This window comes from Alligator sinensis, unplaced genomic scaffold (genome assembly GCF_000455745.1).
Source record: "Alligator sinensis unplaced genomic scaffold, ASM45574v1 scaffold707_1, whole genome shotgun sequence".
Lineage (NCBI taxonomy): Eukaryota > Metazoa > Chordata > Crocodylia > Alligatoridae > Alligator > Alligator sinensis.
In genome coordinates this window covers 102,739-116,612 of record NW_005842065.1, presented here as the reverse complement: position 1 = coordinate 116,612, position 13,874 = coordinate 102,739, and the positions used below count along the sequence as shown (strand labels likewise).

Here is a 13,874-nt window from a genome sequence, read left to right as displayed (position 1 = left end):
TGGACGATCACCTGTCTGGGGTCTTGTGAACCCAGCATTCATCCCTGCCTGGGGCAGGGGGTCAGGCTAGATGATCTGTTCAGGTCCCTCCTGACCCTAGCTACTATGAAACACAACTCTCTCAGCCAATCAGTGGCACGGGAAGGGTCTATATGATGGACAGCCCTCTCCACCAATCTGTGGCCAGAGCTGAGCCACCAGGGCCCCTAAGCCAGAGGCGTGGGGCCCTGTCATGATGAGCCCATGAAAACGGCAGCCAGCCTTGTGACCCCTATCCATAATGCACCTTGTCTATCAAAGAGGCCAACTGTGACGTGTTATGGGAGGTGTAACTGAGCAGGAAGCCCAGCTCAGTGAAGAGCAGGGGCCTGATGTGCTGAAGCTACAAGTCCCACAGTGACGTGCAGTCTTGTTGATTTGAAAGAGTTCGGGGGGGTCTTTTAAATATTTGAGAATTCCAATTTTTGCTAAAGAGGAAAAATCCATTTTAGACCAGATCTACATTAAATGCCTAATCTCAGCTGCGCACTGCAAAGATCCCTTTCTGAATAGAAAGTAAACTCTGTGTTATGAACTCTGTGCGATGGACTGCCTTTTGTGATGTGTGCGTGTGTAGTGCCCAGAGCAATGGGGCCTTGACTGGAGCTGACAGGCGCTACTGCATTGTGGAGAGTAAGAGTTGCTAGTCATGCGACTGAATGCAATACATTGCACTGCTGTTCTGTGACAACTTTAGCTTGTTGCAGGAGAAATAAAGATAGCCTAGTGTCAGTTCCCAGGGCTTGTAAATTCTTGGCTGTAGGTCTCCTGATTTCTTTCTGGGGTGATCAAGGAAGTGATTCACCTACCTTCCCAAAATTTCTTGTATCCCATATCATTTCAAATTTCATTAAGCCTAGGTATTAGGATACGATTGTAAATTCTTTTCTAGTTTATTGTACATTTTTAAATATTTTATATTATACTAGCCAAATGCCCATCATGAATGACAGATTTCAAAGGAGTGTTTACATGGCTGGTCCCGAAGGATGGCCCTGCCCCTGCCCATTCTGTTGTCCCTCACTGCCAATCCACTGACCCCAGTGCCCCTCCCTCACCAAACTGCAGTACCCTGCCCCCCTGGGCCGTGCCGGTGCCCCTCACTCCTGAACTGCAGCCCCCTGGCACTGCCAGTGCCCCCTGCACTCCCAACCCACAGCCCCTGCTCCCACCCCAGTGCCCTTCACTCCCGACCCGCAGCCCCCTGCCCCTCCAGCCCTGCCGGAGGTGCCCCAGCTGTCCCCATCCTGACTGAGCCAGAGCACGGTGGCACCGATTCATGCAGGTGGCAGTGGAGTATGTCTGGCCCCAGGGCGGGCTGAGGGAAGAGGAGGGGGGCCTGTGGCAGCCCGTGCCTTGGGATGAGGCTGCTGCACCAGGCAGCCTGGCCATGGCCCCTTCCTTCCTCCCCCCTACCTTGCCCCCACAGCATCTCCTGGCTGCTCAGCCCCCAGAGCACAGGTACCGGCCCCAGTGCTGCCATCTGGCCACAGAGTTCCCCACTGCCCTCCAAACCCCCCCACCCTGCCACTTTTCCCCACTGGAGAACAGCCTGAGCACTTGGTCAAAATTGTTACAGATAGACTAAGCCCTTTATTAGAATAGAGTTTTGTCTAAATTATTCTAGTTGCCCTTGTAAATTATTCTGTTTCCTTTGCTGTAAGCCTTTTCTGGGGGGAATGGCAGTATATAAATTGCATGAATAAAATATATATACAGTGGGTGCAAGAGTCAGATTCAAATCATAGTTCCACTGATTGCTATCAAAAGTATCCCTGCTGCATTCAGTAGAGTGACTATAGATGCACGCTAGTAACTAGCCACCTCTGCCTTCCCTGCGTATATGCCCTGCCCCAACTTCTCTCTCAGGCCTCAATTTAAAGCTAGGCATGGATTTTCCTGAGGGCGGGATTATTTTTGGTTGCTGCCGAGTTTTGGTCAGAGACCTGGAGTGAAATCTCACCTAAGAGATCTGAGAGGCCTTCCCTGGTGCAAGGACCAGACAGACAGACAGACAGACAGACATTAGTGTTTGAGAATGCCCTCATATTGGACATTCAGTTTTCAGTTGGTGAAGCTCATTCAATGTTTTTCAGATGACTCTGCAGTTCCTCCCAAACCACCATGAACCTCCTGAGACATCCAAAAGTCTCACTAATATCCTAAAGCCTTCTGCCAGATTTGACTAACATGGCTATCTACCTCTCACTGGGGGCATCTACACGAGACACTGTGGAATTGCCTAATTAGCTCTGCAGTCAGGTGTCACCATCTACATGTGTGGAGCTGTTAGGCCAGAGTAAACTAATTAACTCCACCACAGGTTAGTACTGCCAACACAAGTACTATCCTATGGCAGAGTTATTTACTGCACTGCAACACATGTGTAAACAGTGACGGGGGCTGGCTGGGGCATGAGGGTGCTACAGTGCAGGGAGGCTACCTGCTGTGTAGCCCTGCACTGTAGCACCCTCATGTCCCAGCCAGCCTCTCCAGAGCACATTTTGCTGGGGCAGAATAGCTCTGGGCTGGCAGGCTGACCCTCAGGGCCCCCTGCTAGCCAGGGCTGTGCTGCCCCAGCTGCATATGCTGTGGTCCTGGGTACACACGTAAATGTTGCACCTGGGAGCAATAAACTTCTGCACAAACTACTATGGAGTTTATTCAGGCACATCAATTGCACTGTGTAAAAGCGCCCTCTGCTACGGAACTTGGGCCAGACTCCAGTCTCCATTTGATCAGAGTAAGGGATATACAAGCAACTCGGCACAGAATAAGGTAAGGTGGATCTCTACTATGTCTCAGGTGCTCCGCAATAACTAGCCATGTGTACACTCCAACCTTATAAATGGAAACTAAATCCTAAAAAGCTGAGCCCTTTTTTTTCAATAAGAGCTAATTTCTTCCTTTGTCGGACCTACAATAGGAAGCTGAGCATCTGACTTACGTTTTCCCTTTTGCTGTTAATGATAGCCAGGTGAGCCCCCTGATCTGCGCAGAATTTCTTGGAATCTCTCCAGTTTTTACTTGATGTTGAAATGAAGTAACAGATTTTCTGATCTTGCACCCAGCCTTTTGGACATCTTGTGCAGAAGAGCTCTGGTAGAAGTCAGGTGAGAGAAAAAATTTGCATTAGAGACTGAATCATGGAAATGTAGGGCTAGAAGGGACCCCAGAGGTCATCTAGTTTAGTGGTTCTCAGCTTTTTTTGTACCAAAGTTTGGTGCCTGGGGCATAGCCCACAGCAGCAACCCACCCTCACCCTGTGCGCAGATCGGGGGGCACACGCCTCCCGCCATGCTTGCTGGGAGTACACGCAGCAGCAGGAGCCACCCTTCAGGAACTCTGCCAGCCTGCAAAGGAAAACCCATGGTTTCCTACATTTTTCTTCTTTAAAGGAAAACCCATTTTTTAAGTTTGTTCGCAACCCTTTCGTATATTCTTGTGGCCCACTTTTGGGTCGCAACCCATAGGTTGAGAAACACTGATGTAGTCCAGCCCCCGGCTTGAGGCAGGATCATCCCTATCCAAATTAAACAAAACCATAGTCCAAACTTTTTGTAAATCTACCATCAACCCTAACACAAGACAAGACATCACATCCAAACCTGCAACAGGCAAAGCTGGGGAGCCACAGCAATCAATATCCTGCTTCTATAAAAGGTTGTAACACACAAGAGGTCCCAGGGGGAGGCCATGCCCCCACTGCAGAGAAAAGCAAACCCCACCCCAGTTTGACCATAGGGTAAAATTCCTTCCTGACCCCAAATATGGGACTGGTCTGATCCTAAGCAAAGGGGCCAGACCCTTTAGCCAGGAACCTCTGGCTTTAAGTCCCAGCAGAAGTATTGGCACAGCCCAGTCAAAATCCCCAGGCTTAGTTGCAGCCAAGTTGAAATGTAAGAAATCATCTGTGCACCTCATACTCCTTATTTACTACTGAAATTTTCATTAGGACTGCACAAATAATTTGCAGTGAACAGTTTATGAATTTACCACCCCCTCTGCCCATCCTTGTCTCCTGATGAAAAGTATTGCCAGTTAATTTGGTGCAGTATTCAGCCTTTGATTGTCTTTTTGGGTAGTTACACAAATCACATGATATTATCACCTTTGCCTAGGCAGCAGGAAGCTTGCGGGTTGGTATCCTTTGGAAAGAGAAATTAGTAATATAATTTTTTTCTTAGTGACACTTGGTTTATCTATAAATCCTAACACCAGCCCTGGGTATATAGATGAAGACAGGATAGATTTGCACCTTTATAGACTAACCAAAGTAGATTTATCTATCAAAAGCTCTCGTGGGCTGGACCTCACTTCATCAGACCAGTGAGCTTCAGCCCATGAAAGTTTGTGCGCTCTCTCCCTCTCTCATTACATATAGTAGTCAAGTAGAAGGTAGGGTAGATTTCTACCTTACAGACCAACCAAAGTGGGTAAGTGTGTACATGCGTGTTTGTAAACACATGTATGTATGTACGTGTACACACACACACACACACTTTGGGTTAGTCTGTAAGGTGCAAATCTATCCTGCCTTCTACTGCTGAACACAGCAAACTATGTCTCTCTGCTCACAGATGAAGGTGGCCACAGACAATATGCAGCCTAGTCTGGGATCACAGGCCACATTTCTAAGATATGTTTTGAAGGAACGGCTCTGCCTAAGAACTGGCCTTCAGGTTGGGGAGCAGTGGTCAGCTTCACTGCAGAAGGAGCAGAGCGAGCTGTAGGGCCTATTGGGAGCCTGAAAATGAATCGGCCTGACCTGGAGTGTTTGATGCTAATGCTTTTACTGGTAGCACAGGCCTGGCCTATAAGCCCTCACCTGTGAGGTTCTTTAATTCTTCCTGTGCACTGCTCAAGGAATTCTGGAATCTCTCGTAGTCCTTTTTTACTTCAGCCAGCTCCTTGCCCACTTCTTCAACCAAAAAATGCGTCAGGTTCCTTATCTCTGTAAGAGCAGGGAAAAGGTAGAAAGATGTCACCAGGAGGAAAAGATGGATATTGTATTATGTACTGGCTCAAGATCTTCCTTCTCTGTTTTGTAGCTGACCCACTCTCATCCTCATTACTGTCTGTCCCCTTCCCCTCTGTCCTTCCAACTGTCTCCCTGTCCGGCTTCATCTATGCCCTTCTGTTAAACTGATGCCTGTCACAACTGTATTAATTAAATCCTTCTTTTGTCTTTGACTTCCTGAGCTTTCTATACCTGCAGGGATGAAGTTTCACCCTGCTAGCCCCACAATCAGCTTTCTGGCCCTCTGCTTCTGTGCCATGAGAGCGTTTTTCCCCATGGATGTGCAAATCTGTAATAAGGGCATTCTCTTCTTATAGAATCACCAGATTCATGCCAGCCCAAGCAGGGTCACAGTCTGGTTCATACTTGCACTGAAGGGATTTGACTCCACAGGGCTGTGCATCCCCAGTGTCTGAAGGAAGTTATAAAGAACATAATTGTCATTTCTTGGGTCAGACCAAAACTCCATCTTGCCCAGTCTCCTGTGTCACATGGGCAGAGAGCAGAAGCTGAAAGGGAGAGTGAACTGGGTCTGACCGGAATTTTCCACTGTTCCTCTCTCGCTTGCATCTGCCAGCTTTTGAGGTCTAGGAAGTTCTGATTCAGAGGCTGTGCCACTGTGATAGCTACTGATGCCCCTTTCCTCCAAGAACATGTCCAATCCCTTTGTGAATCCAGCTAAACTCTCAGTTTCCACAAGATCAGGTGGCAATGAGGTCCACACTTTAATTACACGCTCTGTGAAAAAAAACTTCCCTTTGGTAGTTTTAAACTTACAGCCTACTAGTTTCATGTTGACCCCTAGTTCTTGTATTGTGAGAGATAGTAAATAATAAATCCCTATTGACGCTTTCTTTCCCATTTAGTATTTTGTAAACCTTTATCATGTCTGCCCTCAATTGTCTCTTTTCTAAACTGAAAAGCTTGGCCTCTGTAGTCTCTCCTCATATGGAAGCCCCTTCATAGCACTCATCAACCTTGTTGCCTTTCTCTGGACCTTCTCTAGTTCTTCTCTATCCTTTTGGAGGTCTGGGGACCAGACCTGGGCAAGTATTCAAGGTGTACTAGGTCTGTGCAAAGCTTCAGTCCCTGATTTGATTTGGTGGAGATTTGGCCTGATTCGGTGGCTGAATCTCCAAATCCTAATCAAATCATGAGACACTTTAATCTCTCCAAATCAAAACGGAATCCTTTGAATCGATTCGGAGAGATTCAGCAATTTGAACATAGAGACAGCTTTAAATGTTTTTTCTGCATACCTCTAGGTAGCAGGGGCTCGTGAAAGCTGCGATGCTGGGGCGCATGGAGCATCCCACAGGAGCTGCCCTCGGCAGCAGACACAGAAGTGGACCAGAAGCACTTCCGATCCACTTCCGGGTCCACCAGGGAGCGTGCTGGGGAACCCCCCCGCACTCCTCCAGCTCAGCAACTGGTGCCTCCTGGGTCTGGGGGGGGGGCACCCAGGGTCCCTCTGCGGCTGATCGCTGAGCTGGGGGGCACAGGGGGGAGGGCCCTGGCACGCTTCCCGTTGGACCCAGAAGCGGACTGGAACTACTTCTGCCACCAAACATGTGGAGGGCCCCCCGCACTCCTGTGGATGCTCCACGCGCCCCAGCATCGCAGCAATCGCGAGCCGTGCTGGTACCTCAAGGTATGTAGAACAAACTTTTAAAGCTGTGTCTACGTCTAAATTGCTGATTCTCTGAATCAGCATCGAATCTTCAGATTCGGATTCAGACGAATCAAATCGGGGACAGTGATCCGAATCAACAAATTGAATCGCTGTCCCTGGTTTGGGCCAAATCTGAATCGAATAGGGCCCACTTCGCACACCCGTAGTGGATACACCATACATTTATAAAGAGGCATCATGATACTTTCAGTTTTCTTTACAATTCCATTCTTAATAATCCCTAACATTTTTTTGCCTCATCTGACAGCTACTGAGCCCTGAGTGGGTGTTTTTAGGGACCTGTCCACAATGACTCCCGGATCTCTTTTCTGTGTGGTAACAGCTAATGTAGAGTTCCTCTGGTATGGTGAGCTTTCAGCACCTCTTGAGAGTCAAACACCTATGCATAGGCACTTATTAAAATTCAGCCAAGCACCCAAGCATAGATGTCATCACATGTAGTAACCGGGACATTCCTTGTCTGCTGCCATCTTAACCAGTACAATTGAGGTTGAACTGATACCCTCCAGAGCTACAAGCAAGGACTGCTAAAATTTTAGCTAGAGGTCTAATTTGGCCTTTGACTGACTGACTTTCTCTAGAGATAAGCCCAATGTCAGCTTTGTAATGCATAATCACTAGTAATTACACACACATGTACCTTTATTGGGTCTAAGAGACCTCTGCAGCTGCAGGGAAAGATTCAGTATCCTGAAGGTCTTGTTGGAGCAGGATTCCACTGTTGGGATTATCAGGCTAAAAGTCCCTGCTCTGACTCTTTGCTATTGTCATACTCTATCTGCAGTTCAACCTAGTCCTGAAAGATCATACTCTGAATTATCTCTGAAAGGATGTAAGAGAAATTGTGGCATTGTATGGAAAAGTCTTCTCTCACCTGTCTTGCCTAGGTGAGCTAATAAATTCTTCCAGGAATCTGCTTGGATTATCATAACCTTCTGCTTGGTGTCAGCCAGCTCCTTAGATACTGCAGATACCGGGGGAAAGAGAGCATTACATTGTGTTGATATTTCAAGAAGAGAAATCCCCATCCCAGGGCACAGGGCCTACATAGTTTTCCCTGCTGCTCAATCACAAATTGCATGATATTTGATGATAGTGTTGAAATAATGCTGTTGCTGTGATGGTCCAGGAAATATGCAAGAATTCTTGTGGGTGATGTATATCTTATTGGACCAACTGTATGGTTGGGATAGACATAGACAAGCTTTTGGGTATCATAGTCCCCTTTCTCAAGTCTTTGGGAGAGAGACAGACACAGAAGAACAGAATGAATGGTCACCGGAAAAAGATGAAGTGATATATTTCTTCCCATTTCAGTACCTGGCTTGCAATGATTCGGAGATAAATTCAGGTTTTATTAAAAAGGTAAATTTTTAGCTTTTCTTATTGCAGCAAAAAGTTTAAAGCATATCCCAAGTGACATGCCAAGGGCTCAAAAATATGGAAATGAATAAAATGATTCTAACACTTATTTCTTAAGAATCTGACTGATCTGTGTTGTGATTTTGTATATTGTATTTAACAGTATTGTAGGCCCTACCTATCCCGAGACCACCTGAGAGAGACAAACTTACTGGTGTGAATTTGACTCTCGATTGTTTGGAATTTTTTGGACATGGTGGAATCTAAAAGGGAAGAGAGAGAGAGAAGGTTATGTTTTTAACAAAAACACCTGTACTTAGAGTATACTGGATCATAGCTTTGTATTTGGGGGAGTGTGGAACATATGGAACAATGTCAGCCTTTTGTAAGGTTTTAATTATTTTATTATTATTACTACTACTACTATTAATGCTTTATATAATTATAGTGCTTAGAGACCCAGATGAGTTTGGGAAGTCTCTAAGCTTGGTATTGGCCAAAACTCAGACCCCAAGTAGGACTGGCATCCTACTGTGTTGTTTTTTCACAGGCACCATGATGGATTCTAGTTGTGCCAAATGCTATGCAGACACATAAAGACATAGATCTAAGTGCCCATCCTTTAGGAGATCTCAAAAATGTGAATTCTGTGCTCTCTGGGGCCGGCAACACAAAGCCCATCTATTGAGCTAGTGGAAATCCACCAGTACACTGTCCTGGGCAAGATAGAAACTCGTAAAAATTTCCAGGCCAAAGGAATGGAGTAGCCCAGTAGTCCAGTGTCCTTTGTCAAACAGTAACAAGTAATGGATGTTTTAGAGAAAGGGTGTTAGAAACAATGTAGAGTGATCCATCCCCTTCCATATGTTCCCAGTCACCATGAGGAGGTCACATCCCTAACTGTTGCATTTAATAGACCCTGATGGAGCTCTCCTCCATAAGTTTAATCTTTTTTTTTTAACTTGGTTATACTTTTAACCTCATCGATGTCCTACAGCAATGACAGTGGCATGTTAATTGTGCATTGTGTAAAAATAAATAAATAAATAAAGTCTTTATTTTGTGTCTTCAACATGCTGCCTGATGGGTTCATTGCCTGGTCCCCAGTTCTTGTGTTGCAAGACATAGTGAAAACAGTTCACCTTACCCACACCATTTATGATTTTATAGGCTGCTATCGCAGCCTGCCTCAGTTTTCTTTTTTTTTTTTTTGCCAGACTGAAGAGATCTGTCCTTTTCGGTTCCTCCTCCTACCAAAACTGTTCCTTACCCTATGATCATCTCAGTTCCTCCCCTCTTGGTAATTTTCCTAATTCTGTTATCTCCTTCTTGGGATAGAGTGGTGAGATCTACCAACAGTCTTGAAAAGCTGAGTGCATCCTGAATTTATATAGTGCATAATGATATTTTATGTTTTGTTTTCAATTCCTTTCATCATGATTTTTTTTTTTTTTTTGCTGTTTTGAGTGGTGATTTCCCCAGTTCCAATATTTTAAATCCCATTCCATGTAATGTTTCAAATGTTTCTCGAGTAGTAACAGCATGTTCAGGGCCTATCAGTAATTAGATCTGCTTAGGATATATAAGAAGGCAATAAGACATCTCTTACCTATGGAGTTCCAGAGATCAGATAGATTTTTCTTAGCATCTGCTTCTACCCTCATAAGCCGTGGGTGTGTCTCACTCAGTTCTTCAGACACTAAAACGACGGGAAAGAGAGTACTGTGTTGTGTTCTGTACTGGAAAGAGGAGATTTCCCTACCCAAGGTCCCAGGGCCTACATTATCATTCCCTTTTATTTTATCACAGGTGTTGGGATAGTTGGTGTGAGTTGTAAAGCCTCTGTTCTTGGCTTTTTATAACTTAGGGGAGAAAATCAGCCTACATTAAATAGGTAAATTTCTATCTCTACTGGCTGCAGAAAGGTTAAACTGTGGCATGAGTGAGATGCTAAGTTCTCAGAAACACAGGAAAGAATAAAATAAATCTCGTGCTTATTTCTTAAGCCATGCTGGCCTGAGTCATGATTTTGAACATTGTTATCAACAATATTGTAGGCTCAGCTTATCCCCAGATCTCTTGAGAGACAAGTAAAGAACATACCATTGAAAAGCTGATTGTTGATTGTCTTGAGTTCTTTTGCCATCTTGGAATCTAAAAAAGGAAATGGAAGGGCAGAGGGAATTCTATTTTGAACAGCTCCCACCAGTCCTTGTAACTGTTCTTCACTGGATCAGTCTTTTGTTCAAAGCTGTGAGTCTTAGGTCCTTGCTACACATTACATATTTCACACAATTAACTGGTCAATCATGCAATAAATTTAGACCAGCCACACATGAAAAGTAATTATCACACCATAAGAATGTCCATTCAGCTATAAGAAGAGACAACCAGCTACAGAGTTAGTGCTTGAAAATGTGTAACAACTTTATGGCTGGTTTCTCTCCAGTTTAATTTGAACATGTGGCAGAACCTTTCTGTAAGGTCATCAACTTTGTTGCAATTACTATTTCATATTCATGTAGTGCCCAGAGGACCTAATTGAGATCAGGGCCACATCTACTTGGTTCTGCCCAGTCCCCAGCTATGACTGGTATCCTTTTGCACTGTCCTCTGCACAGACACAAAGCGAGATGGGCCCTCATTGTGCCAAATGGCACTTAATGAGAGACAGCCCCTGCCTCATGCAATTTATGATCTAAATAGGAAAGAAGCAATACTCTGTGCAGATCACAGATAATTCAAAAGGTTGGGTGTCCCCTAGATTTGTATAATGCACACTGGTATTTTCTGTTTGGTTTAAATTCATTTCCTACTGATGTTATTTGTCTTGTTGAATAACACTGCTCTTGTTGCCAGGTTTTATTTTTTTATTTAAATGCTCTACAGTGTTACCTAGATTTTTTGTTTCTTTTAGGAGCAGCAATAGGAATTCTGGGAATAATATCTACTTAGGTTCTATTAAAACAGAACTAGGAAAGCTCTCACCTATTACATCCCGGAGATCAGATAAATCTTGCTTGGAATCTTCTTGGATCTTCCTAAGCCTCAGCTTTGTATTACTCAGCTCCTCAGTCACTGCAAATGACAGGGAAAAAAGAGCATTGTGCTGTGTTTGATCTGTCAAGAAGGGATTTCTTCAACTCAGGTCACAAAGCCTGCATGGCTGCCAATCCATACTATATTATCACAAATCGCATTATTATATATGTTGCATTTCTTTCAGCTTCAGTTCCTGACTTTGTCTGAATAGGAGAGAAGTTCATGTTCCATGAAAACATTAGATTTCTTGCCCTCCTAGTTGCAGCATTAAAGTACATCCCAAGTGTAATGGCAAGGGAACAGAAATGTGGAAAGGAGTAAAATGAACCTAACGTTTATTTCTTAAAAATCCCAGTGGTCTGAGTCATCATTTTGGATATCGCTGTTAGCAATATTATAGGCTCTGCTCCCTACCAGATCTCTTGAGAGACAAGTGAAGAACGTACCATTAACAAGTTGATTGTCGATTGTCTGGAGTTCTGTGGACAGCTTGGAATCTAAAAGGGACATAAGAGGATGAAGATTGCATTTTCAACAGCCCCCCAACCCTTACGACTGCTCATAGAGTTCGCTGGGTTACACTCTTTTGTGCTGCGGGGTGTGAAACTTGGGGAGTAATGGCAACTTTTTACGAAGTGGTGGTGGTGTTTGTTGGTGTTACCTGCTTTGTATTATTGAGGTGCCCAACTAGGAATGGTATCCTACTATGCTAATTTTCTGCTCAGACACTAACTGAGATGTGCCTCCTAAATTTCAGTCCTGTACTTTCTTCTGAAATCTAGAAGATCTCAAGTCTGTGCTCTCTGGGACCAGCTATGCAAACAATTGCCTGGACTAGTAGGAATTCACCAATTCTTATTCCTGGGCAAGATAAAAACTTGCAATAATTTCCAGAATGGGTCAGGCCAAAGGTCCAGTTGCTGAGTAACCTATGTCCAACTGTTGCAAGTATTGGATGATTTAGAGAAGTGGTTCTTAACCATTGTAGACTCAAGGCAACCTCTGAGCTATCACTCTCTTTTTTTCTTTTTTTTTTTTTTTTACTAAGAAAAATATTAGAGCAATTCCTATGTTGCAAAGAACTCAGAAAGACCACAGCAGATCAGACTGTCTCCAACACTCTGAATTCCTGTGTGAAAATTCTGGATTGATCTTGTGAATCATGTTTGCACACCGAAGAGTGCTAGCACCTCGTGGCAGCCTTGAGAGGATCTCAAAGCACCCTAGGGTGCCATGCCATCCTGCTTGAGAATCATTGTGAGACAGAGAAAGAGTACCAAAAAATAAGGGAGAGTGATCCATCTCCTCATACTCTTCCAGTCGCCACAAGGAGGTTACAATCCTAACTGTTGTGCTTAATAGCCCCTGACGGATCCTTTCTCCATAAATTGTCTGATCTCTCTTATGAACACAGCTATACTTTTGGCTGCTTCAGTGTCCTGTAACAATGACAGCAGCATGTTAATTGTGCATTGTGTTAAAAAAATAACTTGCTTTTGTTTTGTTTTAAACAACTGGATGAATTCATTAGGTGATGCCTAGTTCCTGTGTTATACATACAACAAAGATAGCAAATAGTTTTTCTTGTCTATACCTTTTATGATTTTTCAGGCTGCTATCATATTCCCTGTCACTTATGTCCTTTCTAAGCTGAAGAGATCTTTCCTTTCTAGTTCCCCCTCCAACTGAAGCTGTTCCTGTGATCATTTTGGTTTTGTGTGTTTCTACCCCCATGCCAGTATTTTTAAAGAACTCTGCACAATGTCTCATCTTTGAGCGGTAACAGTTAGTAGGACTGAGCGAAGCTTCGGTTGCTGGTTCGATTCGGCAAAGATTCAGCCTAATTCAGCGGTTGAATCTCCGAATCCCTGCGGAGCCAGGTTGCACAGCAGGACAGTGCTGGTCCCTACTGCATGACCTGGCTCCACAGGGAGCAGAAATCTGGGGTTGCACAGGTTGGGCAGTGGCAGGGAGGCGACCCTGGTGTGGATCTCTGCTCCCAACGGAGCTAGGTTGCGCAGCAGGGATTCCTCAGCTCCCGGTTCGATTCACCAGCTCTCTGATCATTCCCCCAGCATGGCCCTGGATCTGCATGCCAGGTTTCAGCAGGCTGCCGCTGCAGGCTGGGGCCAGCAGCAGTGCTGCAGTCTTCCTGGAGCTCAGCGTGGGCTGCGCCAAGCGGCTGCCACTGGCCCCGGCCTGCAGCAGCAGCCTGCTGAAACCCTGCGCACAGATTGGGGGCCTATGGCCCCCAAGGGAGGGCTGGGGAAATGATCAGAGAGCTGGGGAATTGAACCGGGGGCTAGATGTGAATATCAAAGCAGTCCTTTCCCCTCCCGCTTCTTAGCTTTCGTTTCCCTGCAAGCCCGGCTCCGAAACTCCAAAATTCTCGGAAACATTTCCAAAACATTTTGGAGCCTTCCGATTCGTTTTGGAACTGTTTTGGAGCCTTCTGTTTCAATTCAGATTTGGTGTTTCAGGCGCCGAAATGGCCTGAAACACCTCTGAAATGAAATGGCTGCCAAAATTTCACACAGCCCTAGTAACAATGTAGTCAGGATCCATCAGTAAGTCAGTCAACTTTAGGGTCTGTTAAAAAGCAGTAGGACCTCTCTTACCTACAGAGTCATGGAGATCTGATAGATTTTTCCTGGAATCTGTTTGGATCTTTGTAAACCTCGTCTTTGTTTCAGCCAGCTCCTCAGACACTGCAGGTGG

The 13,874-nt window shown here is 45.0% G+C and overlaps 1 protein-coding gene across 1 annotated transcript in view; it reads right to left on the bottom strand.

Moving 5' to 3' along the window:
- LOC102370795 (C-type lectin domain family 4 member M-like) overlaps positions 1-13,874 on the bottom strand; it is a 19,930-nt gene that overhangs the window by 3,622 nt on the left and 2,434 nt on the right. Inside the window, exons 5-13 of the mRNA XM_006023468.3 lie at positions 13,775-13,864; positions 11,603-11,653; positions 11,103-11,192; positions 10,218-10,268; positions 9,724-9,813; positions 8,327-8,377; positions 7,627-7,716; positions 4,868-4,993; positions 2,987-3,138 (exon numbers count right to left, since the gene is read on the bottom strand). Coding sequence (XP_006023530.1) covers positions 2,987-3,138; positions 4,868-4,993; positions 7,627-7,716; positions 8,327-8,377; positions 9,724-9,813; positions 10,218-10,268; positions 11,103-11,192; positions 11,603-11,653; positions 13,775-13,864 — 791 coding nt within the window. The remainder of the gene's footprint in view (positions 1-2,986; positions 3,139-4,867; positions 4,994-7,626; positions 7,717-8,326; positions 8,378-9,723; positions 9,814-10,217; positions 10,269-11,102; positions 11,193-11,602; positions 11,654-13,774; positions 13,865-13,874) is intronic.